The sequence below is a fragment of the Temnothorax americanus genome, unplaced genomic scaffold (assembly GCF_048541705.1).
Source record: "Temnothorax americanus isolate GAGA-0224 unplaced genomic scaffold, ASM4854170v1 Scaffold15, whole genome shotgun sequence".
NCBI classification, from domain to species: Eukaryota; Metazoa; Arthropoda; class Insecta; order Hymenoptera; family Formicidae; genus Temnothorax; species Temnothorax americanus.
This window is the reverse complement of record NW_027509286.1, coordinates 2158339-2183838: the sequence shown is the minus strand read 5'-3', so window position 1 is coordinate 2183838 and position 25500 is coordinate 2158339. Positions and strand designations below refer to the sequence as shown.

The 25500-nt window shown below is 41.0% G+C and overlaps 5 protein-coding genes across 12 annotated transcripts; 3 read left to right on the top strand and 2 right to left on the bottom strand.

The window, feature by feature from the left end:
- On the top strand, positions 1 to 2859 carry Cox11 (Cytochrome c oxidase copper chaperone COX11). 3 transcript variants are annotated; one of them, XM_077402145.1, is made up of 4 exons: positions 1 to 454; positions 601 to 924; positions 1120 to 1281; positions 2311 to 2859. In XM_077402145.1, the coding sequence occupies exons 1-3, from the start codon at positions 251 to 253 to the stop codon at positions 1276 to 1278; spliced, it is 687 nt and encodes a 228-aa protein (XP_077258271.1). In that variant the 5' UTR covers positions 1 to 250; the 3' UTR covers positions 1279 to 1281; positions 2311 to 2859. The 3 variants fall into 3 exon arrangements, with proteins under 3 accessions (XP_077258271.1, XP_077258270.1, XP_077258269.1); XM_077402144.1 differs by lacking the exon at positions 2311 to 2859 and adding an exon at positions 1403 to 1417; XM_077402143.1 differs by lacking the exon at positions 2311 to 2859 and having other exon boundaries at positions 1120 to 1343.
- Positions 1452 to 25377, bottom strand: LOC143895173 (tektin-3). 2 transcript variants are annotated; one of them, XM_077402128.1, is made up of 10 exons: positions 23083 to 25377; positions 5138 to 5217; positions 3540 to 3679; positions 3025 to 3267; positions 2719 to 2951; positions 2518 to 2627; positions 2286 to 2434; positions 1978 to 2200; positions 1764 to 1918; positions 1452 to 1687 (listed from the first exon to the last, which is right to left on the bottom strand). In XM_077402128.1, exons 2-10 carry the CDS (start codon positions 5180 to 5182, stop codon positions 1477 to 1479), a joined length of 1509 nt encoding a protein of 502 aa, XP_077258254.1. In that variant the 5' UTR covers positions 5183 to 5217; positions 23083 to 25377; the 3' UTR covers positions 1452 to 1476. The 2 variants fall into 2 exon arrangements, with proteins under 2 accessions (XP_077258254.1, XP_077258255.1); XM_077402129.1 differs by lacking the exons at positions 5138 to 5217; positions 23083 to 25377 and adding an exon at positions 4616 to 4755.
- Nubp1 (NUBP iron-sulfur cluster assembly factor 1) lies at positions 4086 to 6577 on the top strand. The gene is made up of 7 exons (XM_077402136.1): positions 4086 to 4241; positions 4655 to 4896; positions 5444 to 5545; positions 5627 to 5717; positions 5817 to 6082; positions 6156 to 6342; positions 6425 to 6577. Exons 1-7 carry the CDS (start codon positions 4211 to 4213, stop codon positions 6478 to 6480), a joined length of 975 nt encoding a protein of 324 aa, XP_077258262.1. The 5' UTR covers positions 4086 to 4210; the 3' UTR covers positions 6481 to 6577.
- On the top strand, positions 6920 to 13244 carry LOC143895166 (lysosomal alpha-glucosidase). 4 transcript variants are annotated; one of them, XM_077402064.1, is made up of 18 exons: positions 6920 to 7238; positions 7595 to 8143; positions 8253 to 8564; positions 8638 to 8795; positions 8876 to 9050; positions 9130 to 9220; positions 9312 to 9480; positions 9543 to 9612; positions 9689 to 9793; positions 9869 to 10126; positions 10216 to 10418; positions 10497 to 10604; positions 10676 to 10853; positions 10940 to 11088; positions 11174 to 11258; positions 11334 to 11604; positions 11676 to 11875; positions 11963 to 13244. In XM_077402064.1, the coding sequence occupies exons 2-18, from the start codon at positions 7649 to 7651 to the stop codon at positions 12053 to 12055; spliced, it is 3120 nt and encodes a 1039-aa protein (XP_077258190.1). In that variant the 5' UTR covers positions 6920 to 7238; positions 7595 to 7648; the 3' UTR covers positions 12056 to 13244. The 4 variants fall into 4 exon arrangements, with proteins under 4 accessions (XP_077258190.1, XP_077258189.1, XP_077258187.1 ...); XM_077402063.1 differs by having other exon boundaries at positions 6920 to 7272; XM_077402061.1 differs by having other exon boundaries at positions 6920 to 7283.
- LOC143895170 (uncharacterized) lies at positions 14311 to 21986 on the bottom strand. Of its 2 annotated transcripts, none has more exons than XM_077402121.1 (2): positions 21762 to 21986; positions 14311 to 19505 (listed from the first exon to the last, which is right to left on the bottom strand). In XM_077402121.1, the coding sequence occupies exon 2, from the start codon at positions 16828 to 16830 to the stop codon at positions 14878 to 14880; it is 1953 nt and encodes a 650-aa protein (XP_077258247.1). In that variant the 5' UTR covers positions 16831 to 19505; positions 21762 to 21986; the 3' UTR covers positions 14311 to 14877. The 2 variants fall into 2 exon arrangements, with proteins under 2 accessions (XP_077258247.1, XP_077258248.1); XM_077402122.1 differs by lacking the exon at positions 21762 to 21986 and adding an exon at positions 21577 to 21727.
- Positions 25378 to 25500: the final 123 nt, after the last annotated feature.

The window sequence follows — 25500 nt, the reverse complement described above, 5'->3', positions numbered from 1 at the left end:
GCATGGCGCGCGGCGGTGCGTGCTGTCATTACCCAAGATTTTATCCAAGAGCCTCTGGAAGTGTCAATCGGACACGCATGTATCGCCGGGAAAACTGTTCTCGTTTCCCCCATTCTTTGACGTCGTCATGGTCCCGGGGAGAGTTTAATTTCAAACGGCGCGATACATCGAAGTTCAGCCGCGTTTAGGTTAGTCGTCGGCTCCCTTGGATTTGACGGGACAGCGGTGGAGAAATTCTCGAGGACGAGAGATGTACCTCAACGTTTGCCGACTGTCGACGCGAGCCTGCGCGAGGCAGATATACACCGGCGTGTCGCGAAATTTAATGAAAGACCATTCGGACGGCGCGTTAAAAAAGAAATTGCGCTCCACTGCCTTTTACTGGGCCGGAGTCGGAGTTCTGGTAGTTGGTTTAAGTTACTCCGCGGTGCCTTTGTACAGAATGTTCTGCCAGGTGCGATTCTTCTCTCTGTTTTATGCCTTAACTCGAGTTCGGTCCCATCTGACTTCGATAAATTCAATGTCGTTTATATATAACCCAATGTCAGTATCGATACACGTGGATCTGTTCTTCATCGAGTTTTTCCTTTTGTTCTACAGTCATATAGTTACGGCGGAACAGTATCGACTGGTCATGACGCTAGTAAAGTGACCGCGATGTCACCTGTCAAAAGCAGAAAGATCAAGATTAAGTTCAATGCCGATGTGGCGTCGTCGATGCAGTGGAACTTCAAGCCTCAGCAGAGGGAGATTACGGTTATTCCCGGAGAGACGGCTTTAGCGTTTTACACAGCCACAAATCCGACGAACAACCAGATTGTAGGAATATCCACGTATAACGTTTTACCTTTCGAAGTAGGACAGTACTTCAATAAAATACAATGCTTCTGTTTCGAGGAACAGATGCTTAACCCGCACGAACAAGTAAGTTGATAATATATAGAACAAAATAATTCGACAGTCCAGCTTTTTATGTATTCAACGACAATTGTAGTTATATTTTCTTTGTACCAGTTTCTATTCTGAAATAGAAAGCAAAGATGCAAATACTGAACATTTGTATAATCTATACAATTGAATTAGGCAGTGCGGTATAACTTATATTTCTTATGTATCAAGGTTGACATGCCGGTGTTCTTCTACATTGATCCGGAATTCGCGGAGGATCCGAAGATGGAGTTTGTTGACGAGATAGTTCTCTCTTATACATTTTTCGAAGCCAAACCAGGATTTAATCTGCCTGTACCGAGTTACGCCAGAGGCCATTTAACAAAGTAAAACGTAATTATCCCTAGTAGTGTTACAATTGTATATACAAATAAATAAATATTTAATATATATAATTTTTTTTTTCAAACTCCCTTCGAATTGTGAAAATATCACGTAGCCTAAATTTCTTTAGGAGTGCATTCCAAATGACGGGACTGAACATTCCCATAAACGGCAGTGTATAGAGGATCAACAGAGAATATACTTTTAAAATCTAAACAATGCGTTAACAGGATACGCGCGTCTAAGACCGCAAACCTTTTCTTTGTCAATGTATATCGCGTCGATTTTAAGGGCGAGATCGTGTTCGAGCATGGTTCGAGTTCGCAGCAATTTTTGATGTTGATTCTCGAGTTCTTTCAGCGCCTTGTGCATTCGCTCGAGTTGATGATTTATTTCGTCGATCTCTTTCTGAAGGCTGCAATATAAATATAGTGTTTTCAAATAACGTCTCATCTATGGCGGCTGCTGGCGCATTATAAAGCTATATATACCTCGCATAAGCGTAATCGCGACATAATTCCATATCGGGACGATGCATCCTCGCCTCCATCCTCGTATGTGCGACTTTAGTCGCGTAACTCTTGTCCGCGATAGCTTTACGCATTAACTCCAAATTTTTCTCAACGCCGAATATTTCCTGTTGCACCTGTAATATTTCACAACTCGCATTTACTCCGAAAAGGCTGCGCGCATAACGTTTTATACCTTTTGCAAATGCTGTTGGAGCTTGTTCTTAGCCTCAAGTAACTCAGACGATCTATGGGTTAAAGCGTTATTGGTGTTGCTCCAAGTGTTCCACATTTCCTGAGCGACTTTGTTGACAAGACTTTCGGCAGTGGTGCGTAATTGACAGGATTTGTTCCGTTCCGTTTGAGATCTTTGCACTATCCTATTCACCGCATCCGCCCAGGTTTCTTGTTCTGAAACGCTAAGAACAAATATAATTATTATTAAATATAAATATATAAATATAATAATTATCAAAAATTATGCAAATACTGTGATTAAATTACCATGGATCGTATTTCTCAATTCCAGAATAATATTGTAATCCTTGAGTGTGATTGTTCAGTTGGTGACAAACAGCGTCTATGCCCAGGGCGCTCTCCTTATTCTTTAAATCCAACTCTAGTTGATTCTGCGAAGCCCTGCAATTTCGTAACTATAAACAGAATAATATTAATTGTGTAATTACGTCGAGTAGCTAGGAATTTCACTATCGTATCAAATTAAGGTACATCTTACCTGATCCTTGCATTTGTCCAAGCAGGCTTCTAATTTCTTCTGGTTTGTCCGCAAGTTTTCTACTTCTCGCAGTAAACACTTTTCCGACTCGTCATGTACCAATTCTGTACCTAAAGAAAATTATAAGATTATTTATTGTAACTTCACGCTGTCGGAAATATGAAATACAAGTTAGAAATAGTTTTGCGATATCCTGCAGACCTTTTCTAGCCTCCCTGTGATACAGACACTCCTCTGCAATACGCAAAGGTCCTTCGATATCTCGCGCTGCTTTTTCTAGGACACTACGGCAATCGTGGAGTCTCTCGATTTCACGAAGCATTCTCTCCAGTTCCGCTGCCACCTCGTTACGCCAAAAAGTAATGTCGTTTATCCTTTCGCCAAGTCTTCGGCTGGTATCGTACTGACCATGCTGTATCTTCTCCTCGGCATCTCTGAAAAATATTTTGACCGTAATATCCATATACGTGACGTAATTTAAAAATTGTTCCCAGGAAGCTGTTGCACCTGATAACTCTCAGAGCATCGTTTCGCATCCTCTCGGAATAATGCCTCTGCGAATCTGCCTCGTTGTAATATTTCACCTGTTTCTGAAACCACTCGTGCGGCGTGTATCTCGTGTAAAGGGCGGCTTGCGATGCGTGAACGGGATTGCGTTGATATCCCGTGATCAGATTTGGAAATTTCAACGGCCGTGTACTCATTTTGTTACTCGCGTCCAGCGCGTAACTCGATATCGACTTTGTGGCTCTGCAAAAGAATAATAGAATAATTATATGCTTATCCATGTCCAAATCTGTCTGCTAGGTATTTACTCGAGGGGAGGATAAGAATCTACCGCGAGAACGCGAGAACCGGCGGAGATACGAATGTACAGAATAACATCAGTTTGTTAAATCAATATCATTTTATATAAAGGGCTCAAAGAACGACATCTCTATACAGCTACGTTGCCACAGCAGTGATGATATAAAGCGAGTGAATTATAGTTAATCCTAAGAGAGAATGTTGAACCTACTTACAACGAAATAACTTCTGTATTTTCGAATCCGATATTCCATGGCAGTAAATGGTGTGTACGAGTATAGTCACTTATACGGATCGGAAATATCGGTTCCATGTAAGATATTGAACCTCCGGCTATACTCCATGGTTGCAATTGCTAAAAAGTAAAATATGTAGATGCAAAAAATAAAAGTAATTTTTGTTTTATCTGCCAAGAGTTTAAATTATAAATCTCACATCATAAATTTATTTAGCGTCAGCATGTTCCTATTATACTATAAAATTGTTTTTATAACAAAAGTAATATTATTTGATTGAATCTTGAAAATATGTAAGATATATTTTTTTTTAATTACGCGTAATTATTTATTCCAAATAAATTTGCAGATTATAAAATATAACGTAATGAAGGAGGCATTTATTATGCAATGCATCAGACATTATTTGTGAGATGAGGAGGATCATTATAAAGAGAGTCATATTTTTCATATATAGGTAAGATTTATAAAAGAAATTGAACTGTGTCTCTCTCTCTAATTGTGGTGGTAAAAAAATTTTCTTTGAAAGAAAAAATACAATAGTATGACATAACAGCAAAAATGTAATAGTACAAAATTCCGAAAAAAAAATAATTTTTTATATTTTTATCAATATGTAAGTATATCAGAAAAGAGTTAAATGATTCAACATGGCAGATGTACCTAGCGAAGCTCCCGAACGTGAGTATATACGAAATCTGATTTTAATCGAGGTTGCAAGTAAATCGAATTAATTCAAGAGATGTAAACTCGATATTCATTAAAATCACGTAATTATTAATATATTATTTACATTAGATCACGTTTATAACGTGACGGATGTCAAATTGAAGGTTAGGTTAACTCAACACTTGTCTATTTTAATTTTGACACTTTTCTTCGTATTATTTAGGAAGTATATAATCTTTACGTTTTACATTTAAAAAATATCAACTGGACAGGGTCTGACTAAAATAATATGATAAGCTGTCATTTCTATAATATTGCTGTTATCATGTGTGAATCATCATTTCTCTTTTTCTGCCAAATCATATCTATTACATATAGTTATTTACCAAGTGCTACAAATGCCAAGAGGCTTATAAAATGTTTAGACTGTCCTGGGACCCAGAGTGAGAACGCTGGCAAAGCATCAGCTTGTGCGGGATGCCCGAATCAGTCGCTGTGCTCGTCCGGAGCCACCAAGCAGCCAGATCCTGGCATCGCGCTTGTGAAAGAAAGGCTATCTTCGGTGCGGAATAAGCTGCTAGTGCTTTCAGGCAAGGGTGGAGTAGGCAAGAGTACTGTGACGTCGTTGCTATCCAGGTGTCTTGCAGCAAATAATCCTGACAGAAATGTAAGCATGTGACTAATCGTAAATGAAAAGGAAATAATGTGTGCGTGATACAAATTTTGTTTGAAAATACAAAATACTCAATTTCCTTATCTACTTGCATCTAATTTTTCTTATACGTTACACACTATGCGTTATGCCATGCTAACAAAAATATAAATGCTGTATATTTTACTGTCACATAAATATTCTCACACGTGTGCGATAAAGTTAATGTAAAAGCAAGTTTAATGTAATGACTCACTCTTCTGCCCATTCCAAGTACATCCATATGATTTTCAATGTACATGGTGAATGCTCAGCCACTAGTTTGCAGGAAATAACCTTAGAAGGAGAATATCTATAGTCAACTAATGGCCTATGTATGTCGTATCAACCGGTGCCAGTCCTTTATTGATTACCAGACTTTTAGTGTTCTCATTCTCTTTCAGTATTTCAAATCAATATAAATAAAGATATACAAGTGCAAAGTATAACTCAATTAATCTCTCTGTGATATATATTAAAATTTGACAATTTACATTCTATTTCAAATCTTGTATCTTATCAGGTGGGAGTATTGGACATCGACATTTGCGGACCGTCGCAGCCAAGAGTACTGGGAGTACTCGGGGAACAAGTTCACCAAAGTGGATCAGGATGGTCACCCGTAGTAAGTAAATTATGAGTACAATTACTATGCCGATAAAAAAAAAGTTATTACATAACATTGCATATTGTTATTTTGTTCTAGTATATCGAGGATAACTTGTCACTGATGTCGATTGGATTTTTGCTGAGCAGTCCAAGCGACGCAGTTATATGGAGAGGGCCAAAGAAGAATGGTATGCTTTTGAGAGATCTCATCTTTTATATAGCTCTTATTATATTGGTCGATTTTTCTATTATTATGTACGAATTTACACATATCTATATATATTCAGGTATGATCAGGCAGTTCCTGTCGGAAGTTGACTGGGGTAGGTTGGATTATCTCATTTTGGATACACCGCCTGGCACATCAGACGAACACTTGTCAGCTACATCATATCTCAAAGGAGCCGGTATTACGGGTGTCATAATTGTCACGACACCGCCGCAAGTTGCCCTCTTAGACGTCAGGAAGGAGATAGACTTTTGCCGAAAAGTGAACGTTCCAATTTTGGGTGTGGTTGAGAACATGAGTATCTTCGTATGTCCTAAATGCAAGGTGAGAACGGTGATTGAGCGAGATGAAAGAGAAGGATGGACGGATATGATTAATAAAACGTATTCGCACACAGAATACCGCAGAAATATTTCCAGCTTCGTCAGGCGGTGCACGGGCGATGTCAAACGAATTAAATGTAGAATTCTTAGGCTCGATACCTCTGGACCCATTGCTAGCCAGATGTTGCGACGAGGGTAGAAATTTTCTGACGGAAATGCCCGATTCGCCAACCGTTAATGCTTTAAACGAAATTTGCAAGAGTAAGATTTTAACATATTTCGAGAATAAGAAAATATCTGAATGTCTTCATGAATTATAAAATAAAAAAAAATTTGTTTTCAGGTATTGTTCGAAACTGTGAAGAAGAGAAAGAGAACTGTCTCAATAATTTTCAATAATAATACAAAATACATATTTTGTACAAAAATTTATACGTAATGCGCCTGTATTGCTGATTAAATCTATAATAAAAAGATGCACTCTGTTCCAATATAATTTTGCACTTTAAATCTTCGCGCTACTTTGATTAACTTTTACAAGTTCAAAGATGCAGTAATGAAAAATTTCCTATCTGTCTGCTTTGCTAAACAATAGTTTTAAAAAAATAGGGGTATGTACTTTTATCATAACGATAAGACAAGAATTTGATAAATGCATTGAGTAATTGACAAACACTGATAATAGCCATATCAAACTGATTCTGAGTCAGCTGAATAGAGACTGAGATAACTTCTTCTGACGAGTGTTTGCCTGATAATTCAAGCTTAACAAGCGAAAATGTTGATAACAATATAATAGGGAGAGTCAGGGAGACAACATAGAACGCATTTGCCAGCAATTCATACAATGCTTTCCATTTTGCTATTTTAATCATATAGAGTATGTTAGGATACTCGGTAAAGATTTGAGCGGAGATGACGCATATGAAAAGCACACGATGCAAAGATCAACGCACACGATGTAAAGATCAGCATTCAACATTCAACTGCCACAGCCACATATGTGCATTATGCGCAGCAGCAAAGTGAGCAAAGTGCGGCGAGCGGTCCGGAGCGCAAGATTCTCCGCTCGAGAATAATTAATATTTTAATCTAAGTTCTCTGTGACGCACATAGTGGCACGTGCAGTGTGGAACATATTTGTTTTCAGAAGCCTGGTGTGTATTTGTGTAGCGAATACATGTAATCTCGGTAATTTGAAGGTTATGATCTATGTAAATATATATTTATAAAATATATATTAAATTTTTTCATTAAATTTTGCGTTCTCATCCATAGAATGGAACATATTTTGCAGCATACTCTTCGTGTAGAATAAAAATGCGTGCAGGACGATAACGTTGCCGGCAAAATGAAAAAATTAAAAGTTCTGTCCAAGAATAGCCCGTAGCCCGTGTCTATTTACATTTGTTAAAGAAACATTTATTTCATAAACATTCATTCGACTGACAGTAATGACTTTGTACAAGTACGCTCATGCATAAAATGCTTTTAATATCCTTATCGCTTTCAGGCAGAACCCGCTGGAAACTATTCGTGGAAGCAGTTTTGACCAACAACTTGAGACATGACTGATGTAAAGGCACATGGGCAGGATGTTCCTGAAAAATCAGGATACTACCGTGCAATCAAAGATCACTCAAACAATATTGCCGGAGGATTTGAAACCATCGTGACTAAAACATCGAAAAATGAATCTCATAAGCCGTCGACGAAAAAACATGAAAAGGAAGAGTCGAATCTTGATAAACGTAGCAACATAAAACGCTTAATAATAACGTTACTCTTCAGCCTCATCGCGACTTTATTGTTGTTTCATCTCGGTCTTCCATTATTATACCTCATTATGAACCCATTACGTACTACTACAAGTAGTTACAATGCGGAAGTGGAATTTATGATTAATATAAATAACGACAGTATCGAGGAGACAAGGTATCAGCATGTATTAGTGGATACACCCGATATGTACATTGAACAAGAAACGTATGATCGAAAAATAGTGCCTTTGAAGAAAGAAAGTAACCTACCTGAAGAAAACGCATCTTTTGACAATGCTCAAGTAAGCGAAATCTAAATTTCTCTGTTACAATTTAAGAAAAACAACTAATGTGTTATTTATATTTGCGTTTATTGTGTCACTATATTATTTATTTATATGTTTAAAACAGTGCACTAATGTTCCTGAAATATTGCGCTTCGATTGCCACCCAGAGGATGGAGCGTCGCAACTATCTTGTACAGACAGAGGATGCTGTTGGAATCCTCTTGCGAGGAACAAAAGTGAAAAGCACGTGCCATTGTACATTCCTTATTGTTACTACCCCGAGGGATGGAATCTGTATAAATTTATTAACCACAGTCAGGATGGTAGCAACTTCTTAGGCTTTCTCAGCCAAGAGAAGAAATCTGTGTACAAGAATAATGTGCCTCTTGTGAAGGTAGAAGCCACAAGCGTAGACAGTTCAATTCTGCGTGTGAAGGTATAATGAATATTTATAGAATCTTGTAATTTTTTATCGCATTGTAATAAGAGAATGATACGATAATTTTCAGATATATGATCCCTTGAAACCACGATACGAACCACCATGGCCAATTAGATCGGATCCGGAGCCATTTTTATACCGAGTTGCCGACGCAAAATATGAATTTAACAGCGATGGCGTAAAACCTGGTTTTAAAGTCAATAGAATCAGTGATGGCACAACATTGTAAGAGTTTCATAATTTTGATACGTTAAAGTTATGAGAGTTATCATTGAAATTATTTTTATAATATATTCTACTTGCAGATTTAATTCAATTGGGACTGGAGGTTTTATATTTGCTGACCAGTTTTTACAAATAAGCTCATTGCTACCAACAAGCAATATTTATGGCATTGGCGAGCATAGATCAAGCTTAAAATTAAATACTAATTGGCAATCATTTACTTTATTCAATAAAGATCAACCACCAACGGAGAACGTATGTTGCTTAATTTTATCGTAGAGCAAATGGATTGTTTCTGCATATTGCAAATAATATCTTCTCTATTTACTTAAAGGCAAATTTGTATGGATCTCATCCGTTTTACATTGTTATGGAGGAATCTGGAATGGCTCATGGAGTTTTATTTCTAAACAGTAACGCTATGGGTACGTTTCTTTCTTATATATTCTAAAACGAATATGAAATATATAATTTTATCAAAAGTTATTATCTTAAGTATAACTTCGTATATTTTAGATGTGATATTGCAGCCTACACCGGCTATAACATTTAGAACGATCGGCGGTATTTTCGATATTTATTTTTTCCTGGGACCGACTCCAGCTGATGTAGTGAAACAATATTCCGTTCTCGTAGGCAAACCGTTTTTGCCACCCTATTGGTCGCTCGGTTTTCATTTATGCAGGTATTATGTTGGTACAAAATAATATTCGACGTCATGAATATTAATATACTTTGTACATTAAGGTTTGGATATGGATCGTTGGAAAATACTAAAGCAGTGTGGAACAGAACGAGAGCGGCTGGCATCCCATTTGTAATGTCTGCTGTATTATAAAATGTTTCAAAATGTGTAAGATGTACATTATCATGAATTATGTTGTATTTTATAGGATACTCAATGGAACGATCTGGATTATATGGACAAAAATAATGATTTTACATATAATAAAGAGAAATTCGGAGATTTGCCTAAGTTTGTGAAAGAGATTCACTCGGTATAGTATATCAAACTATAAAAGATCATGCGATGGGCAAGAGTTGGCTTATGTCAATAATTTTTGTTATTACAGGTAGGAATGCATTATATCCCCTTAATAGACGCCGGCATATCTGCTTCCGAAGATAATGGTTCTTATCTGCCTTATGATGAGGGAATAAAACTAGACATATTTGTGAAAGACGGTATCTCACACAAGCCTTTCGTCGCCAAAGTCTGGAATTTCGTTTCCACAGTATGGCCCGATTTCACGAACCCTAAAACCATGATCTACTATGCAAATATGATGGGCGATATGCACAACAGTTTCGCGTATGACGGTGCATGGATCGTAAGTCTCGACTGATTTAAAAAATTATTTTGATACTTTTGAATTACTCGATTTCTAAATTACTTAAATTGTATTAATCCCGCATCAAGGATATGAACGAACCGTCCAATTTCTACAATGGTTATAAAAACGGATGTGCGCATAATAATCTAGATTATCCCGAATATGTCCCCCATGTCATTGGTGATTTGCTCGCTACAAAAACTCTTTGCATGAATGCGAAACATTATTTGGGCACACACTATAATCTTCACAACACTTACGGAACGAGTCAAGCGATTGCCACGAATTAGTAAGTAGAAAAAGCAATTTGTAATCTTTTAACTCTTGCAGAGAGCTCAAGAATTTATTCTACCAAATTTGTATGCAGTGCCCTTAGGAAGATTAGATTAAAAAGACCGTTCATAATATCTCGTTCGACATGGGTAGGACATGGTCATTACGCGGGTCATTGGACGGGTGACGTTTATTCATCATGGTAATTAGAGTTTATCTTAATGTACATCATTATATTATCTTCACTTATTAATTAAAGGACCATTTTATCAGGCATGATCTGAAGATGAGCATTCCAGCCATTTTGTCACTCAATTTTTATCAAATTCCAATGGTGGGCGCAGATATTTGCGGTTTCGACGGGAACACAACCGCTGCGTTGTGTAATCGCTGGATGCAACTTGGTGCTTTTTATCCATTTTCTCGAAATCATAATTCAGATGATACAATTGTGAGTGCCGATATATATATCGATTAATAGTAAAAATTATTGAAATATTTCCAATATAACGTAAAATGAATTATATATGTACACAGGAGCAGGATCCAGTTGCAATGGGCGACTTAGTGGTACAATCGTCAAAAAATTCTCTCAGAATACGTTATCGGCTTCTACCGTATTTGTACACCTTATTCTTCAGAGCGCATAAATTCGGGGAAACAGTGGCGCGTCCATTGTTCTTTGAGTACGTATCAACACCTTGTGTATACCCATCTTATCTATTGTCTACTACGAATAACATGCGTATCAATGTTATTAACGTTATATAGATTTACCGATGACCGACAGACTTACGACATTGATACGCAATTTCTTTGGGGAAGTGCGCTTATGATCAATCCAGTTCTCGAAGAAGTACGCCATCAGTTCATTTTATTTACATAATTTGAGATGCTTTTACAATTAATCAATGTAACTTATATTTCACAGGATAAAACTAAGATAGCTGTTTACGTACCGCGTGGTCTTTGGTACGATTATTATACTCTTAAATCCTTCTTCTCGATCGGGAAACATTATACCCTACCTGCACCGATTGACAACATACCGTTATTGGTTCGTGGAGGCTCGATACTTCCAGCGCAGAAACCGGGTGTAACGACAACGGAGAGCAGAAAGAATGATTTTGAATTAATAGTAGCGTTGGATGAAGCTGGAAATGCCAACGGAGAGCTGTATTGGGACGATGGCGATAACTTGGGTAAAATATAATTTGTGTTAAACAATTATTGAACTATATCTTGACTACTAATTATATTTTTTAATCTACAGATACTATAAAAAATAAAGAATATTTATGGCAGTCTTTCACTGCAAACCAATCCCATTTAATGAATATAAAAATGGATAAAAGCTACCTTAACGAAGAGGTAATTCTTGGAAAAGTACAAATTTTGGGATTACAACAGCAGGTCTCCAGAGTGTTCCTAAATCAAAATGAAATTGGATTTAAATATGACGTTTTCACATCGGTAAATATTTCACTCGATAGCGATAAATATCTGAAAGTTAAAACAAAGCAATACAACTAAACTTAAAATATTTATAAATTATTTCAGAGCCTAGATATTACTGGTTTGCAAGTGGACATGAAACTACCGTTCGTATTTTATTGGATACTTGGAGGACCGAATGACAATACTATTAATTAAACGTGATTTCTATCGCGGTATGTAAATCTCACTTCAAATAATTAATGTGATATATGTGCGATATATGCTATACGTATGTTTTCTTTTATAAATATCCTACTTTAAGTTGATATATTTTTATTATTCAATTATATGAATAAGAAAATGTGAAATATTTCAATTAAATAATGTGTGAAGGAAATGAAGTATCATGTATATGGAATGAATTATTATTATTAACGTCAGTCGCGCTAATTAATATCTACTCGTGAGAGATATTAATAGAAAAGTGACGTTCACAAGGAAAGGAAACGACCGAATAAAGAAACATGTTTATTCAAATTGTTTTCTCCCACACATCGCACAATATATTAATGTACAAATATGACTATGTTTAGTTTATGGCACTAAAGGAAAACAATAGTATCCTGATCTCGTCGATGCTGAAAAGATAAAAAAACGTGATTCGAATATTAATTTCGTGATCTCGCGCGAAAAAAAAAATAAGACTAAAATTCGCGAAAGACAGGATAGTCAATCTCGCCAGCGTTACTTATTTGGTTTGGCACCGTAACTCAAAATTGTCCAAGAGTTAGTGGACTTCGTCGAGGAAATATAGGAAGCTACGCTTCCTGCAGGCCATTCGAAACGGTTCTCCTCGTCTCCTCCGACCTCGATCTATATTCAAAGTGCACTCCGACCCGCATTTGCATCCGCGTGAACCGTAAGCGTAGATTCGATCTTCCGAATAAATTTGAAAACGCTAAGTCACTGCGTGCGCCATACATTCAAGCTCATGTTAACACATTAAGGTGCGTCACACGCATGAATACGCGTTGCTTTCTTTCCTTTCCTACTCGCTTTACGGACGCGCGACGCAAAATACATATCGATGCCTGCTAATAATAAAATTGAAATCATAAAACGTAACAGAGTACATACGCGATATATTTGGCAATGCTTTAGTACGATAACGAAGTCTTTGGATTCGACAACACTCTGATCATTCTGGTGTGTCGAAAAGAAAGCTTGGAAAACGAATCTCTTTTCGAACAGCTTCGAATATTGCAAACGATTACAAAATTCGCACAAAATAGCACCTCCGACTGCAGCATTTTTGACTAATTTTAGCCCAACGCACGACTGAGAAATATCCTTATGGTACGTCGAGGAAAGGAACTTTTTTTGATATTGAGCTAATATTGCTCAATTCTAGGAATACCAAGTTAATTTTGATTTTACGCGCTAGCAAGAAAAAAATGTCTTTGTCTAGAAAAAGAATTATTTGCATCAGATATCTATATCTTGATAGTCAATTTATATTACTGTACATCCTACTTTCATTCATCGAAGTGAAATGAATTGCAATCATTTTCTGAGACTTGACATCTTCAGAATCGATAAGAAAAGATATTTCGTTCCTTTCCCCCTCGCGACCATCAGTATATGTTCACTTAATACCAATATATATATATATATATATATATATATATATATATGTATGTATATATATGTGTGTGTGTGTGTGTATATGGATATAATATATATATCTTTCTTCTCTCAATGACTAATATATACTAAACTCGCAACCTTCGTTCATTATTGTCTGCTCACATTTACTTATGACTATCTAAAATGATGGCAATGTCACGGCACGCCGACGTGTTTGCTCATCCGCGGCCAATCAAGCCTCCAGTTGCGCGCGAGTGCACGTATGAGATAAATAACAAATAATAGTATTACTACAACGGGAACGTCGCGCAAGATCGTGTCAAAATCTATGTTTTCCGGACGCGCCCGTGAACACATTTATATATAACAAAATCTCATAATATTCAATTTATAAATGTGTGTATATATATAATAGATATGTATATAGACGTATATATCTTTATAAATATATAGGATAATGTAACGATTGCGCGCGAAAGAACGTAATTGCGAATGACTCGTGCTAGCCTCGTTTCTGGTTTTCTTTTTGGTATACGAACAGTCGTGCTTACAATTAGAGTAATATTATGTACTAAAACGATCCTACTCTCACCGTATTCTTCGCCAGTGTGCATGCATGTTTTTAACAGATATGGCAAGAGAACGTATAACTCTATCTCAGTTGTCGAAGAAGCACGGCGGTTTGCTTCTGTCGTTTGAGAAACGTCCTTGACTTTCGCTAATTTAACTTGACAATACATGTTCTACTCCGATGCGATTTACCTTACGCTACAATAAAAGGATTTTACTTAGCTTCCCTAAATCATACGGTGTACTCACTGGTATTTATATACTTTAGTATGGCAAGTATTATGACACATGGCACCACAGAAATTAACATTCGTCTGATAGATTAGATATCACACACGGAAAACTTCGATCGTTTTATCGTCGGCTGATTGATGCGATTAAAAATGACTCAATAATTCCCTGGAATTCTCTCGAAAATCGTTATTAGTCTATCATTATTAGGCATAATGGATGCAGAGATCATATCATGACCGCGGTCATGCCAGTTGCAGTTTCCGGCATTCTATTTCACTCCCTAAAAGATTTTTGCGATAAATCATAAATTATAAATGTAAAAGAAAAGAAAAAGACATAAAAGTTTACACAGATAAAAAGTCGCATATGATGTTGGATGAAAAATTAAAGTATTAAAAAAAAAGAATTCGGACAAAATATTTAAATTTTGATGCAAATTTTGGTTAAGCTAAGACCGAGTGCAGAAAAACTTGCTGTCATTCGAACAAACGTGCGCGAGATGACATTATGCTATCGATTTCATTTCACTCTTCTAATCTTCACGTCGAGAGGAAGATAATAAAGCTATTGTTAATGGATGAACGTGTTTACGTAGCTGTGAGCGTTTCCAAAATATCTTCGGGTGACTTCTTCATTTTACGAAAAGTCTCCAAGTGCTCCTTCGGCACTGTCCATTCCAGGAAGATTTCTAGATTCCGAGTGAGAGCCTCAAGTTCGGACAAGCCGCTTCCCGTGACCGGTTCCTTGCCAGCCGACACCAGGGAGTCCTGAAGAACGTCGTCGATGAGACGTTTGCCGAAGCCGAGCTCGTCCAACCGTTCCTGCCTACTGATCCTCTTCAGGAGAACCGCCAGCAGCAGCCGCATCTTCTCCACCGTCATCATCTTGTACTTCGCGGTGACAGAGGTCTTCTCGACGATCTCGGAGCCGCCGGCCGGTTTACTGGAAACGTTGCCATCGTCATCCTCCTCCTCAGCCTCTGGATGACAAGTCTTTTCGTGGTTCTCCAGATCGCTCTTAATTCTGAAAAAGTTCTTGCAACGCTTGCAGCCATACGGATTGTCTCTGCCGTGTACGCACTTCATATGCTTCTTCCAATGTGGCAGTTGAGTGAAACCGGTATTGCAGTCGGTGCACTTGAACGGCCGTTCTCCGGTGTGTCGTCGGGTGTGCAGCTTTAGGGCGGTCGAATGGGCGAAGGCCTGCCAGCAGACCAGGCAGCGAAATGGTCGCTGGCCGGAATGGGTCCTCTGGTGCACGGTCAGCTGGGACTTCTGGGCGAATCGCTGGCCGCACGTGGCACAGCCGTGCGGACGGTCCTTCGCGTGTGTCCTCATGTGCTGCGGCAGGTGACCCTTGAAGGTCTTGTTGCAGATCCCGCAGAGGAAGGACTTGACGTCGCGGTGCAGGCACTCCAGATGTTTTTTCAGAGCGTCGCGACGCACGAAGGCGCGTCCGCACAGGTCGCACTTGTGATCCTTCTGGCCGGTGTGACGTTTCAGATGTAGCGACAGATTGGCCATGCACGTGAAGGTGGTGGAGCACAGCTCGCAGTGGAACGGTCTGACCTGGGTGTGCGTGCGACGATGCTGCAACAGCTGGCCACCCCGCGCGAACGCCTTGTCGCAGTCCGAACACTTGTACGGCTTGAAGCCGGTGTGCATGCGCACGTGCAGCTTCAATCGCTCCTTCAGCTTAAACTCCTTGCCGCAGTCGTGGCACTTGAACACCGGTCCAGTGTCGTGCACCACTTTGTAGTGATTCCGCAGACCACCGCTACCTTTGAAGCGCGCGTCGCATATGATGCAGAAATACTTCTTCTGTAGATCCTGTTTGATCTTATAGGTCCGATTCCTCGTCTTCCTCGTCGTCTCCTCTTCTTCCACCGAATTACACACGGAGCTATCGCTATTCTCTGCGTTTTTCACACAGGCTTTTGTCGAGGCGGCAGCGGAGGGAGTGTCAGTATGCTCCACAATTTCGAGTTCCTCGACAACGTTCTCGCGCTCCAGTAAGTAATTCGCTTGAATGATGGCGTCGATCCTTAATCTGAGCTCCTTTTCGGGATTCTCTTTTTCAGTAATACCATCTCTTTCAGTAATATCGTCTGGCTTTTCTCGGTCTTTCTTGCTCGACTTCACCAGCTTCCTCCTCGGTGCTTTCACGTGTGCGATCTTCTCGTCATTACATACTAGCTCTACCGTCACCTCATTACCGATTTTACCAGTGTTCCTGATGTCTTCCGTTCTTTTCCGATGAGCCTCCACTCGTTGAAGCTTGCCACCCTGGTATTCCGATTGCTCGACGCTCTTGCAGGAATTGAACTCTCGCTGATCAATGCTTTCGCCATCGTCGCAGTCGCCCGAAAAACTCCTGAGCGCTCTCAGAGCGTCGGTCGCGTCCGTATCCTTGACATTTTCTCTGATGCGCGATTGTTTCACCGGCCGCAATTCGGTCAGCTGAACTTCCTCCTGCGGTTGCTCGGATCCAGTTAGATTGTTTAAGATTAGCTGTTCAAAATAGTCCTGCATGCTAATCATCGCGCCGTGCCGATAGACTTCTATACAACCCAGACTCTGATAACGCCGAGAGACTTCGACGCTCGACTTTGATTATCTCAGCATACCGTGTCGATCGCCCGTCTTGAAATAACTCACATCGATCATCGTTCCCCCCTTCGGTCAAATTTATAAGCACGCGTTGCTACCCCGAAGAACCGTGCTTGTCGACGGATACGACACTCGACATCGTGCGACATGTATATTCTCTATTGATCACAATTGTTCTCAGTCCGATGTATTTTTTACCCGTTTATTACCCATACGGTTCACGAAAACTCCAAATCAAAACGAATGAAATCGCCAGTCAGGCATCGATGTCGCTTCACGTTCCGAACACGGCGATCGAACGCGGAGCGCGGGACGCGACTGTGACCCCGATCGTTATCAGCGACCGGAACGAGAGATTTGGAAGAAGTCCACCGTATCCGCATCTTAGGAATCGCCGTTCGTCGCAATGCCCTAATGACCGCCACGAGGCATCGCCAGTTCCGAACTGGTAGCGGCGCGGTCTTTCTCGAGGAAATCTCCAGATTCGTCTTTTATCAGCGTGACGGCGATGAGGTCGGAGAGAACAAGCAAGAACAAGGGAGCAAGAGAGACGGAGAGGAGAGGAGAAGAGGTGCGCGCACGCATAGGCGTTTATAAAGCGCGGCCCGCTTATCGCGTTCTTATCGTCCCGATATACCTCGGTCTGTGCCCCTCTCCGCCTCGGACCGCCAGCGCTGGTTTTTCCCCGTCCCCCGGCGACGACGATGACGATCCTACGCTACGCAATGCCGAGCGGAGTCGAGCTCTCCGCGAGGTCGCGCCCGGGCAGCTCGCTCCCGGAAGTACGGGCCAGTGCGGGCGTTGGAATCACCGTGTCGTGCACCCGGCCTCTGCCGGTTCTGCCAGGAGAACACCGGAAGTTTTCCCCGGACGGTCGCGGCGACGGCGGCCGGTTCCTCGTCGACGCGACGATCGACTGACGACGGGGAACGGGAGGGCTCTTCCTCTTTCGACGCGGAGGGCGCCGTTGCTCTCTCTCTCACTCTCTCTCTTTCTCTCTCTCTCACGATTGCGCTCGCGCCTTTTTCCACGCAAGCGCAATCCTCGGTCGATATCAGCCCCGATGCACACCCCTCCCGACGATAACCGGGGCTCCTCTTCCTCTCTTTCTCCCCCGCGCACGTTGAACCCCCTCGCTTCCACGACACCGTCGCCCTTTCCGCGCTTTTCCAGACGGGTCCTCAACCTGCTTCCAAGCGACTATCGCCAACCCTTCCTTCCTTCTTTTCTTTCTTTCTTGTTTCCTGTGCCTTTCTTCCTTCCTTCCTTCCTGCCGTCTGTGACCTCTCACCCTTTTCTGCTGTTTGCCTGGGCACAACACTTACCGTTTGTTTTACTTCGATGCTAATTCGTTTTCGGGGGTCCCGAATAGAAAGTCCGCAACTTATTCCGTCGATCTTTGGTTCTCATTAATTTAAAAAAGCAAGCGGCATTTGAATCTCCACAGCATACGCTTCTTTAGATGATATTGTCTCTGTGTATATTATCCACGGCTATACCCTAGTTTCAATTGGTAACTTTTTCGATAATGAGGTATTACTTTTGCTACGTATTAATTACATCGTTATATGAAATCTGTTTCATAAACGTCAAAAAAAAATCGAAGATCAGCGAAATTCTTTGAGGGTTTCATTCCTTTGACAACGCCAGCATTTTTCTATTTCTTAACGGAGCGACGATTGAACGGTCTACAGAAAATAAGAGTGTTTCCTTTCAGCGCCATCGATTATTTGTGCGAAGACTATGATAAATCGCGAAAGGTTTTTTTTTTTCAACGAAAGGGAGTCTTCTCGTGCATGTCGCTCTCTGTGGCCGCTGAATTGGAAACGCTGACTCGTGCCAGCCAGCACTGCATCGATGTTACCAGAGAACTCGACCAGCTCGTCACAATTTTCGTGTCGTCGCGTCGTCGATACTACCTTCTCGCCTACGAAGATCGATAGCCTCGGATTCACGTTTCGCGACACTTCCGCCGATCGTTTTTCAAAAAGCCGTCCACCTGCGTAACATGCTTCGCGTTTAATCTGTCGCGCTTGAATTAATCTCTAATACTCGAATGGCACTTACTTCGATTAAGTTTCCTCGCGATTCTCGTCTATCTTATCTAATTTATTCGACATTGACGAAAGCTTCACGATTCAATCTCGAGTGATCGCTCGCTTCTGCGCTTCGTTACTCCGAACATATCGATCTCGTTGGAACATGGAGGAACTTGATACGGGATCGAATTTTTTCTTTCTTTGGTACGATATCACCGGCGGCGAGGAGGATGACCGTCGAGGAGATCCCTCTGAATCAGCCTAGTTATCTTGTTTCTATATTTACACACTTTGGCTCGGCTACGGTTTCTCGCATGTGTCGACCCTTATCTCGATCGGAGCGTTCACGGTTTCCTTCTTCGCCGATTCATTTCTTCTTTCTTTCCGGTTTTTTTTCCTCTATCCCTTTGACTAGACGTTGACGAGCGAGCGAGTACGTTTACGCGCGCGTTAATCGCTATTTATCGACACAGGTGAAGAACGTGCGAATTGTGTGTGGGTTAGTGTTTTAGCCGTCCCGACGGAATCCTGAATTAGCGGAAAACCGGAGGAAACCCGCCACCAGATCTGAAAGAAATTAGAGACACCGGAGGCAATTCTTCGCTAATTCCAATCAACATTATTCGGTAGATATTAAATTGCGGGAGCCCATCGATAATAACCAGCCTCATTTACATTTACGGATGTTAGATAATAAACGAGAGTGAACGAGAGATGTTACGGCGAAGTAAGCATTAAGAATTGCGACACACACAGATGCTTATCTGATTAGTGTTACTTAGATATTACACATCTTGATTAGTTATTTACCATTATTATAAACGAAACTGTCTAATAGTTAGTACTGCAAATAAAAGATATTAATTGTAAATTTCTTTTATCGAAAATTTTTTTTACTAATATTGGAATTATTGATATTTCTAAAACAGGCGAATATATCAAGGTATTTTTAAATATTTAATAACGATCGATATATGCACCAAATTAATTAAATTTTAAGTAATATAATATGCTGAGAAACATAATATAATTATTTCTTGTTTATTTCATTTTTAATGGATGAAATAAAAATTGAGGGTAATCCTACCTATTAAGTATTTCTTGATATATGTATTTTTTATGATATATAAAAAAGAACATAATTGCGATAAGAATAAATGATATGGCAATGTCTCTCGATATTCGTATACAAGGTGTCAAATTAGTAGCAACAAAATTATAATTGACAGATTATCTTACTAATTGAATGATTTTGTCAACCGATTCGATTTCAATGTGATATATCATCGATTGTCGATATTATATACACGATGCAAATTACACGAAAAAAAAAACATCTTATGGCACGAGTAAATTCTTTAAGCTCTGGAAGCTTAATCGGCGACGACTCTCTCGCATTCGACAAAACTCTTCAGGCGTCTCGAAGGTGTAAGGTGAACTTCTTTTCAAAGTTTCCCCAACGCGAGGTAACGGAGCGTGCGAACGCGTTAAAGGTCCATTAAAATTTCACACGATTGACGGCGGGACACCTTGTATACGAGTACGCGGGGGCATTGATCGCGCGGAAGGCATTTACATCGCGCGATTGAAAGCTCACTTGGCGTTTACGTGACCCGATCTGCTAACCGCGCACCGATCAATTTTTGTCACCATCGCTTGACACGGCCGCCGGCGCGACCGACGGCGCCGCGGCGTGCGGCGTGCGGCGTGCGACGTGCGACGAGCGCGGCGTGATGCTTGCGGGCGGAAAAAACTGGAGCAACTTGAGGAGCGGAGGCGCGGCTAACGAGAAATATAAAGCGCCGGCTAGATGCTTCGTTAACGAAATCGCATATTCGCATCGCGCTCGAGAGATGCAACTCGAGATATGACGTCAAGAATGACTCTCCTCGCGAAAGTTCGGATTATAAAGAATTGCGTTTAACAATTTACTCGCAACATTGGGGTGTTTCAACACTGAAACTATACCGACGATTAACGCATATCTGCTTCTATTTAAATATGCCATTTATATATGTATATCTCTAAAAAAAAGATGAAGAGGAAGAGTAAATTGATGGATTTAATCATTGGAAACTCAGAAAATGTATCGTTATTGAAAAAAAAAAAAAATTACAATCAGTTATTTTAACTTTGTCAGTTAATTGACGATACACTTAGAAATTTGTTTACTTAAACATAGAACAGAATTCACAAACAGATAACAAAGTAATTAATCCGAGAATTAAGAAATGTTGCTTTCAGTATCAGTTCGTTCTACTTTTTATGGGAAAAAAAATAATAACACGAGATAACAACACGTGCGATCGAGAGCGAGACAAAGTCCGTTTTTAAACCAATGCTTCGCGAATTATTGTTCCTTGGCTTTTTAATTTTCATTCCCGCGTCCGATCTTGGACGTTTTTCTCCTTGCTCCTCGGCGCAGCTTGCGATTCAGTAACGCGAGCAACCTTCTCCGAGAGAGATGTGAGAGATCTTCCACCTCTCTATAGTATAGATTAGGGCTCCTCGAGCGTGTGCGACGCACACGCACGCACGCACGCACGCACGCATGTCGCGTCACGTCGCGCGCGGCACTCACACGCGCGTGTCGCTCCCGTTTCTCGCCGTGGCACGGATCTGTGCGCATTGAACTTACCGAAAGCCCACGCGAAGGGGATTGAAGGGGATCGCGCGCGTGATTTCGTCGATCGCGCCGATGGTTTAGTTACCCGCCGCCGCCGTCATCGTCGCCGCCGACAGGTGCGAGGCGCAGCACACGTGATACGACACGACACACAACCACGACTGGTTTCCGCGAACGCGGCTCGCGCGGCTACTCACCTCACCCGGACCCGGACTCGATCCGGCTCGCTCCGACCACTCCACGGCCGTCTCTCCACTTGGGTTGCCTCGCGGTGCGCTTCGCGTCGCGTCTCCGGCTCGACCCTACCCTCCGGTCGCCATCTTCGATGCGCCTCAAGCCTCAAGCTCCGCGGCGCCGAGCTGAGCTGACAAGCGGAGCCGAGCGCCGAGCAGGCCGAGCTGTGTGAACGCGCGACGCACGGGGCCGAGGCCGAGACGCGCCGACGAGCCCGCCAGCGGCGCCAGCCCGGCGGAGCTCAAGGGGGGTGAAGTTGCCGCGGTAACGGTCGATAGTACGGCCACGTGACGTCCGATGGCGCGACGAGGCATTTTCGCGACGTAAAGCAGCCCTATCCAGCCCTATCCCCTTGTATTTTAACCCTTCAATTTGATTTAACTCTTTAAGAACGGGCGTAGCAGATGAGCCACAGTATACTTTGCTGTCATAATATATCACATTCTAATAATAAAATAAAGTTTGAATATTTTGATAAAAAATTGCAATCCTGTATTCCAATTAATCTAAAATTTTGTTTGCATAGTTCATTTTTTTTGTTTTGCATTCTGCGTAATAAGGCTCGTTTAAAATACTCACCTTTAAAGGGTTAAGTTTAATCATTATATTGAAAGTTGTATATATTTTATTGTTAGATCTTACGGTGTACACGCCTCCATGTAGCACTAGCTATTAGCATTATGAAAAGCGTAACTGTACATGTATAAATATGCCAAATAGGCCTGTTCCTACTAGCTGTATCTTTTTTTTCTTTAATATAACAATAAAGAAGAGCAGCCAGAAACCTACACGAGTCCCCTTTGAATCTTTATACTCTCTCTCTCTTTTTCTCTCCTTTCTTTACTTTTGATAATCGAGAATACGTCGATCCGTTATTGGATTTCATATCCTAAACCCTGTCCGTTTCATAATTTTCATTTTATAGAAACCTACTAATTTTCCAAGACAGTTTGGGAATAATCTTCTTATTCTCCACTTTGACCGCAGGTTGAGCTAACGAAGGGTAAGATATAGGTAACAAATTTCTTGAGAAATATATGTAACTTTCTTGCCCTCCCATCAGCACGATCCTCGCTCAAGTTATTCCTCCGTCTCGCCCGAAAACATTCGACAAAAACGGTTTACAGAGGGGATAGACAGAATTAGACGTGTTTATTAACGATGAGAATAAGTAAAAGAGCTTCTTGGTGGAGAACATCACGAATGAAGTATCGCGCGCTTGATACAAAGTGATTGCTCGATTGATAAAAACTAAAATAAAGGTAAATAATATCGTAGTCAAACCTTTTAAAATGTATTCGTTATCGTCGTTATCACTGTGAAAGCATCTTCGAGTGGAGTTCAAGGACCCCTTTAGAGCACATAAGCACCGTCGATGGACACATTTTAGATTCTTATCAGTCGCAATATTTTCGATCGCGCGATCTCGTTCTTCATATACAGACGACTTTCGAAGCTTTATCGACGTCCCGACTAATTTAATCGGTACGACGTTAACGTAAGCAATATTTAGTGAATATAATTACCAATTTTTTGTTTTTGATCAAGTCGAATTAGGGACGAATAGCTATAAATGTTGCCGTAAGCGTAAGCAGCTCTACCGGTTGAGTGAGTTGCCAATTAAATTAATCGGAGTTTGAATTCGTCCTTAGCTAGCAAAATTGTGTGCTTACGGCAAAATATTAAAAATAATAAACTCTTCCTAATCTAATCTTTCCTCTCATTTCCTAGACGACAAAAATATTGATAATTCTGTCCACGTTAACGAAATATTACGCGAATATACCACTAAACAAGTTAATCGCGGTTAAGTTAATCGGAGTTTAACCAAAGTCGTCCTGCTACTCCGTGATGACTCAGGGGCGCAAAAAAAGGCCTACAATTTTACAATAAAACATCGTAATTATTACGCTCTAGAAGAGTCCACAATCGCGAAAAAGTGAGCGCATATCAGCTTGGGCGAACGAGGAACGCCGTCGAGCTCGATATATCGCATTAGCGGCGCTCATCAGTTATCCGCGATGACTCACTTTGTCGAGCTTTTAAATGGCCGATGCGAGTTTCATTGCGTGTGGGACATGCACGTGGGACCGTAACGTTCCCCTCGCGATCAGCGCTAATGACTCTCGCGTCATTTTGCTCCAAGTTTACCGACCTACTTTTCCTTGGGTCGGAGCGATCATTGCAGTAATCCGCTTTTAGACTTCGCTTATCTTATCATCGTTGTTTCTATCTTTATTATTTGCTTTCGTAATCACGTTTCGTCACTTCCTATATTTAATGTGAAGCGAAGCGAGGAGGAGAAGGGAAAGAGATTATTATATTCGATTATTTTCTGCGAGATTATTATTTTTTAGTGCGATACTCGTAAGTGCTGATCTACAACCTTGCTTTAAAGGATATTTAAGCTCTAAGCCGTAATTAGAAATTTACCAATCACAATGAAACGTGAGAAGAATACTCGATTGTGATTGGTCAATTTCTTACGGCTTAGAGCTTAAATACCTACCCTTTAAAGCATGGTTGTAGGCCAGCACTAACGTGCAATCGTCAGATTATTCTCGAAGTAATGAATCATATTGAACGACTGATTGTTCCGCGATTAGACTGTACGAGAGAACTGTTGTTTCGCGCGTCTGCTATCGCGGCGATCTCGAGGACATCGCGTCGCAACGCCGCGTAAGCGAGAGCCTCGTGCCCACTCGTGCCCGATCACGACCTATCAGTGACTTGAACGCCAAAAATCCGTGCCGAAAGCTCGCTCGGCGAGATCACCAAGTCGGTCGCCGCATGGTGAGTTCAACGCTTAGGGGCCTTAGGGCCCGATATTTTCGTAGCTCATGGAAATGCGATCCGGGAGTCTCATTTATCTGTCCGAATAACGCCTGGCTTATCAAATTTCGGATGATCGAGGGAGACACTGGAAAAAGAATCGACAAATGCGCGGTCCACGGCTGCGTAAAAAGGCTGGATCGCTGGATGTTTGTGCAAAGATTGGTCCGAAAGATTAAGATAGTCTTCCGGTGAGCGATATCGGGTAAATAATATAACGACGTTGAAAGAGCTGCGTATGAATTCATCAACGAGATTTGCTTCCTACATTTTACAAAGAAGAAAAGTTGCGCGAGATCAGAACGCGAAAGAATACGGTAGAGAGAGAGATCGCATAAATATATTCATTAAATTAATAAGAATTGCCGGTCCGAGCGAATTTTAATATATATGTTCGTGATAAATATTCGGACGAAGACAGGGATCTATCGTTGTAATCTGTATCGACGGTTTACGGATTGTAAACATTGCGAGTTAGTCGATCGACTTTCTCGAGATGGCAGCACTATACTGTTGTATGTGGCTACGAAATCTCGCTCATGTGCAATAATACACGTGTATATAAATTTACATGACGCACATTTACACATGTTAGTGCATGTTAGTACGTACATTGTCGTCCGCCGAAAATACAAAAATTTAGGATTATTTGCATAAGGAAAACATAGAAAAAGAGAAAATTTTCGGGCGCGAGCGTCTCTCTCTATTTTTTCGTGCGCCGCGCGAACGATAACGCGACACATTCGGCTAACTTCAGGCGCTTCAGGCGCGAGAGGCCTGAGAGCGCGGCGAAGTGAAGCGCGCGCATAATCGCGAGAGCGCGGCACCGGCGAGCCGAGCGCGGCCGAAGTCGCGCGAACGCGAAACTCG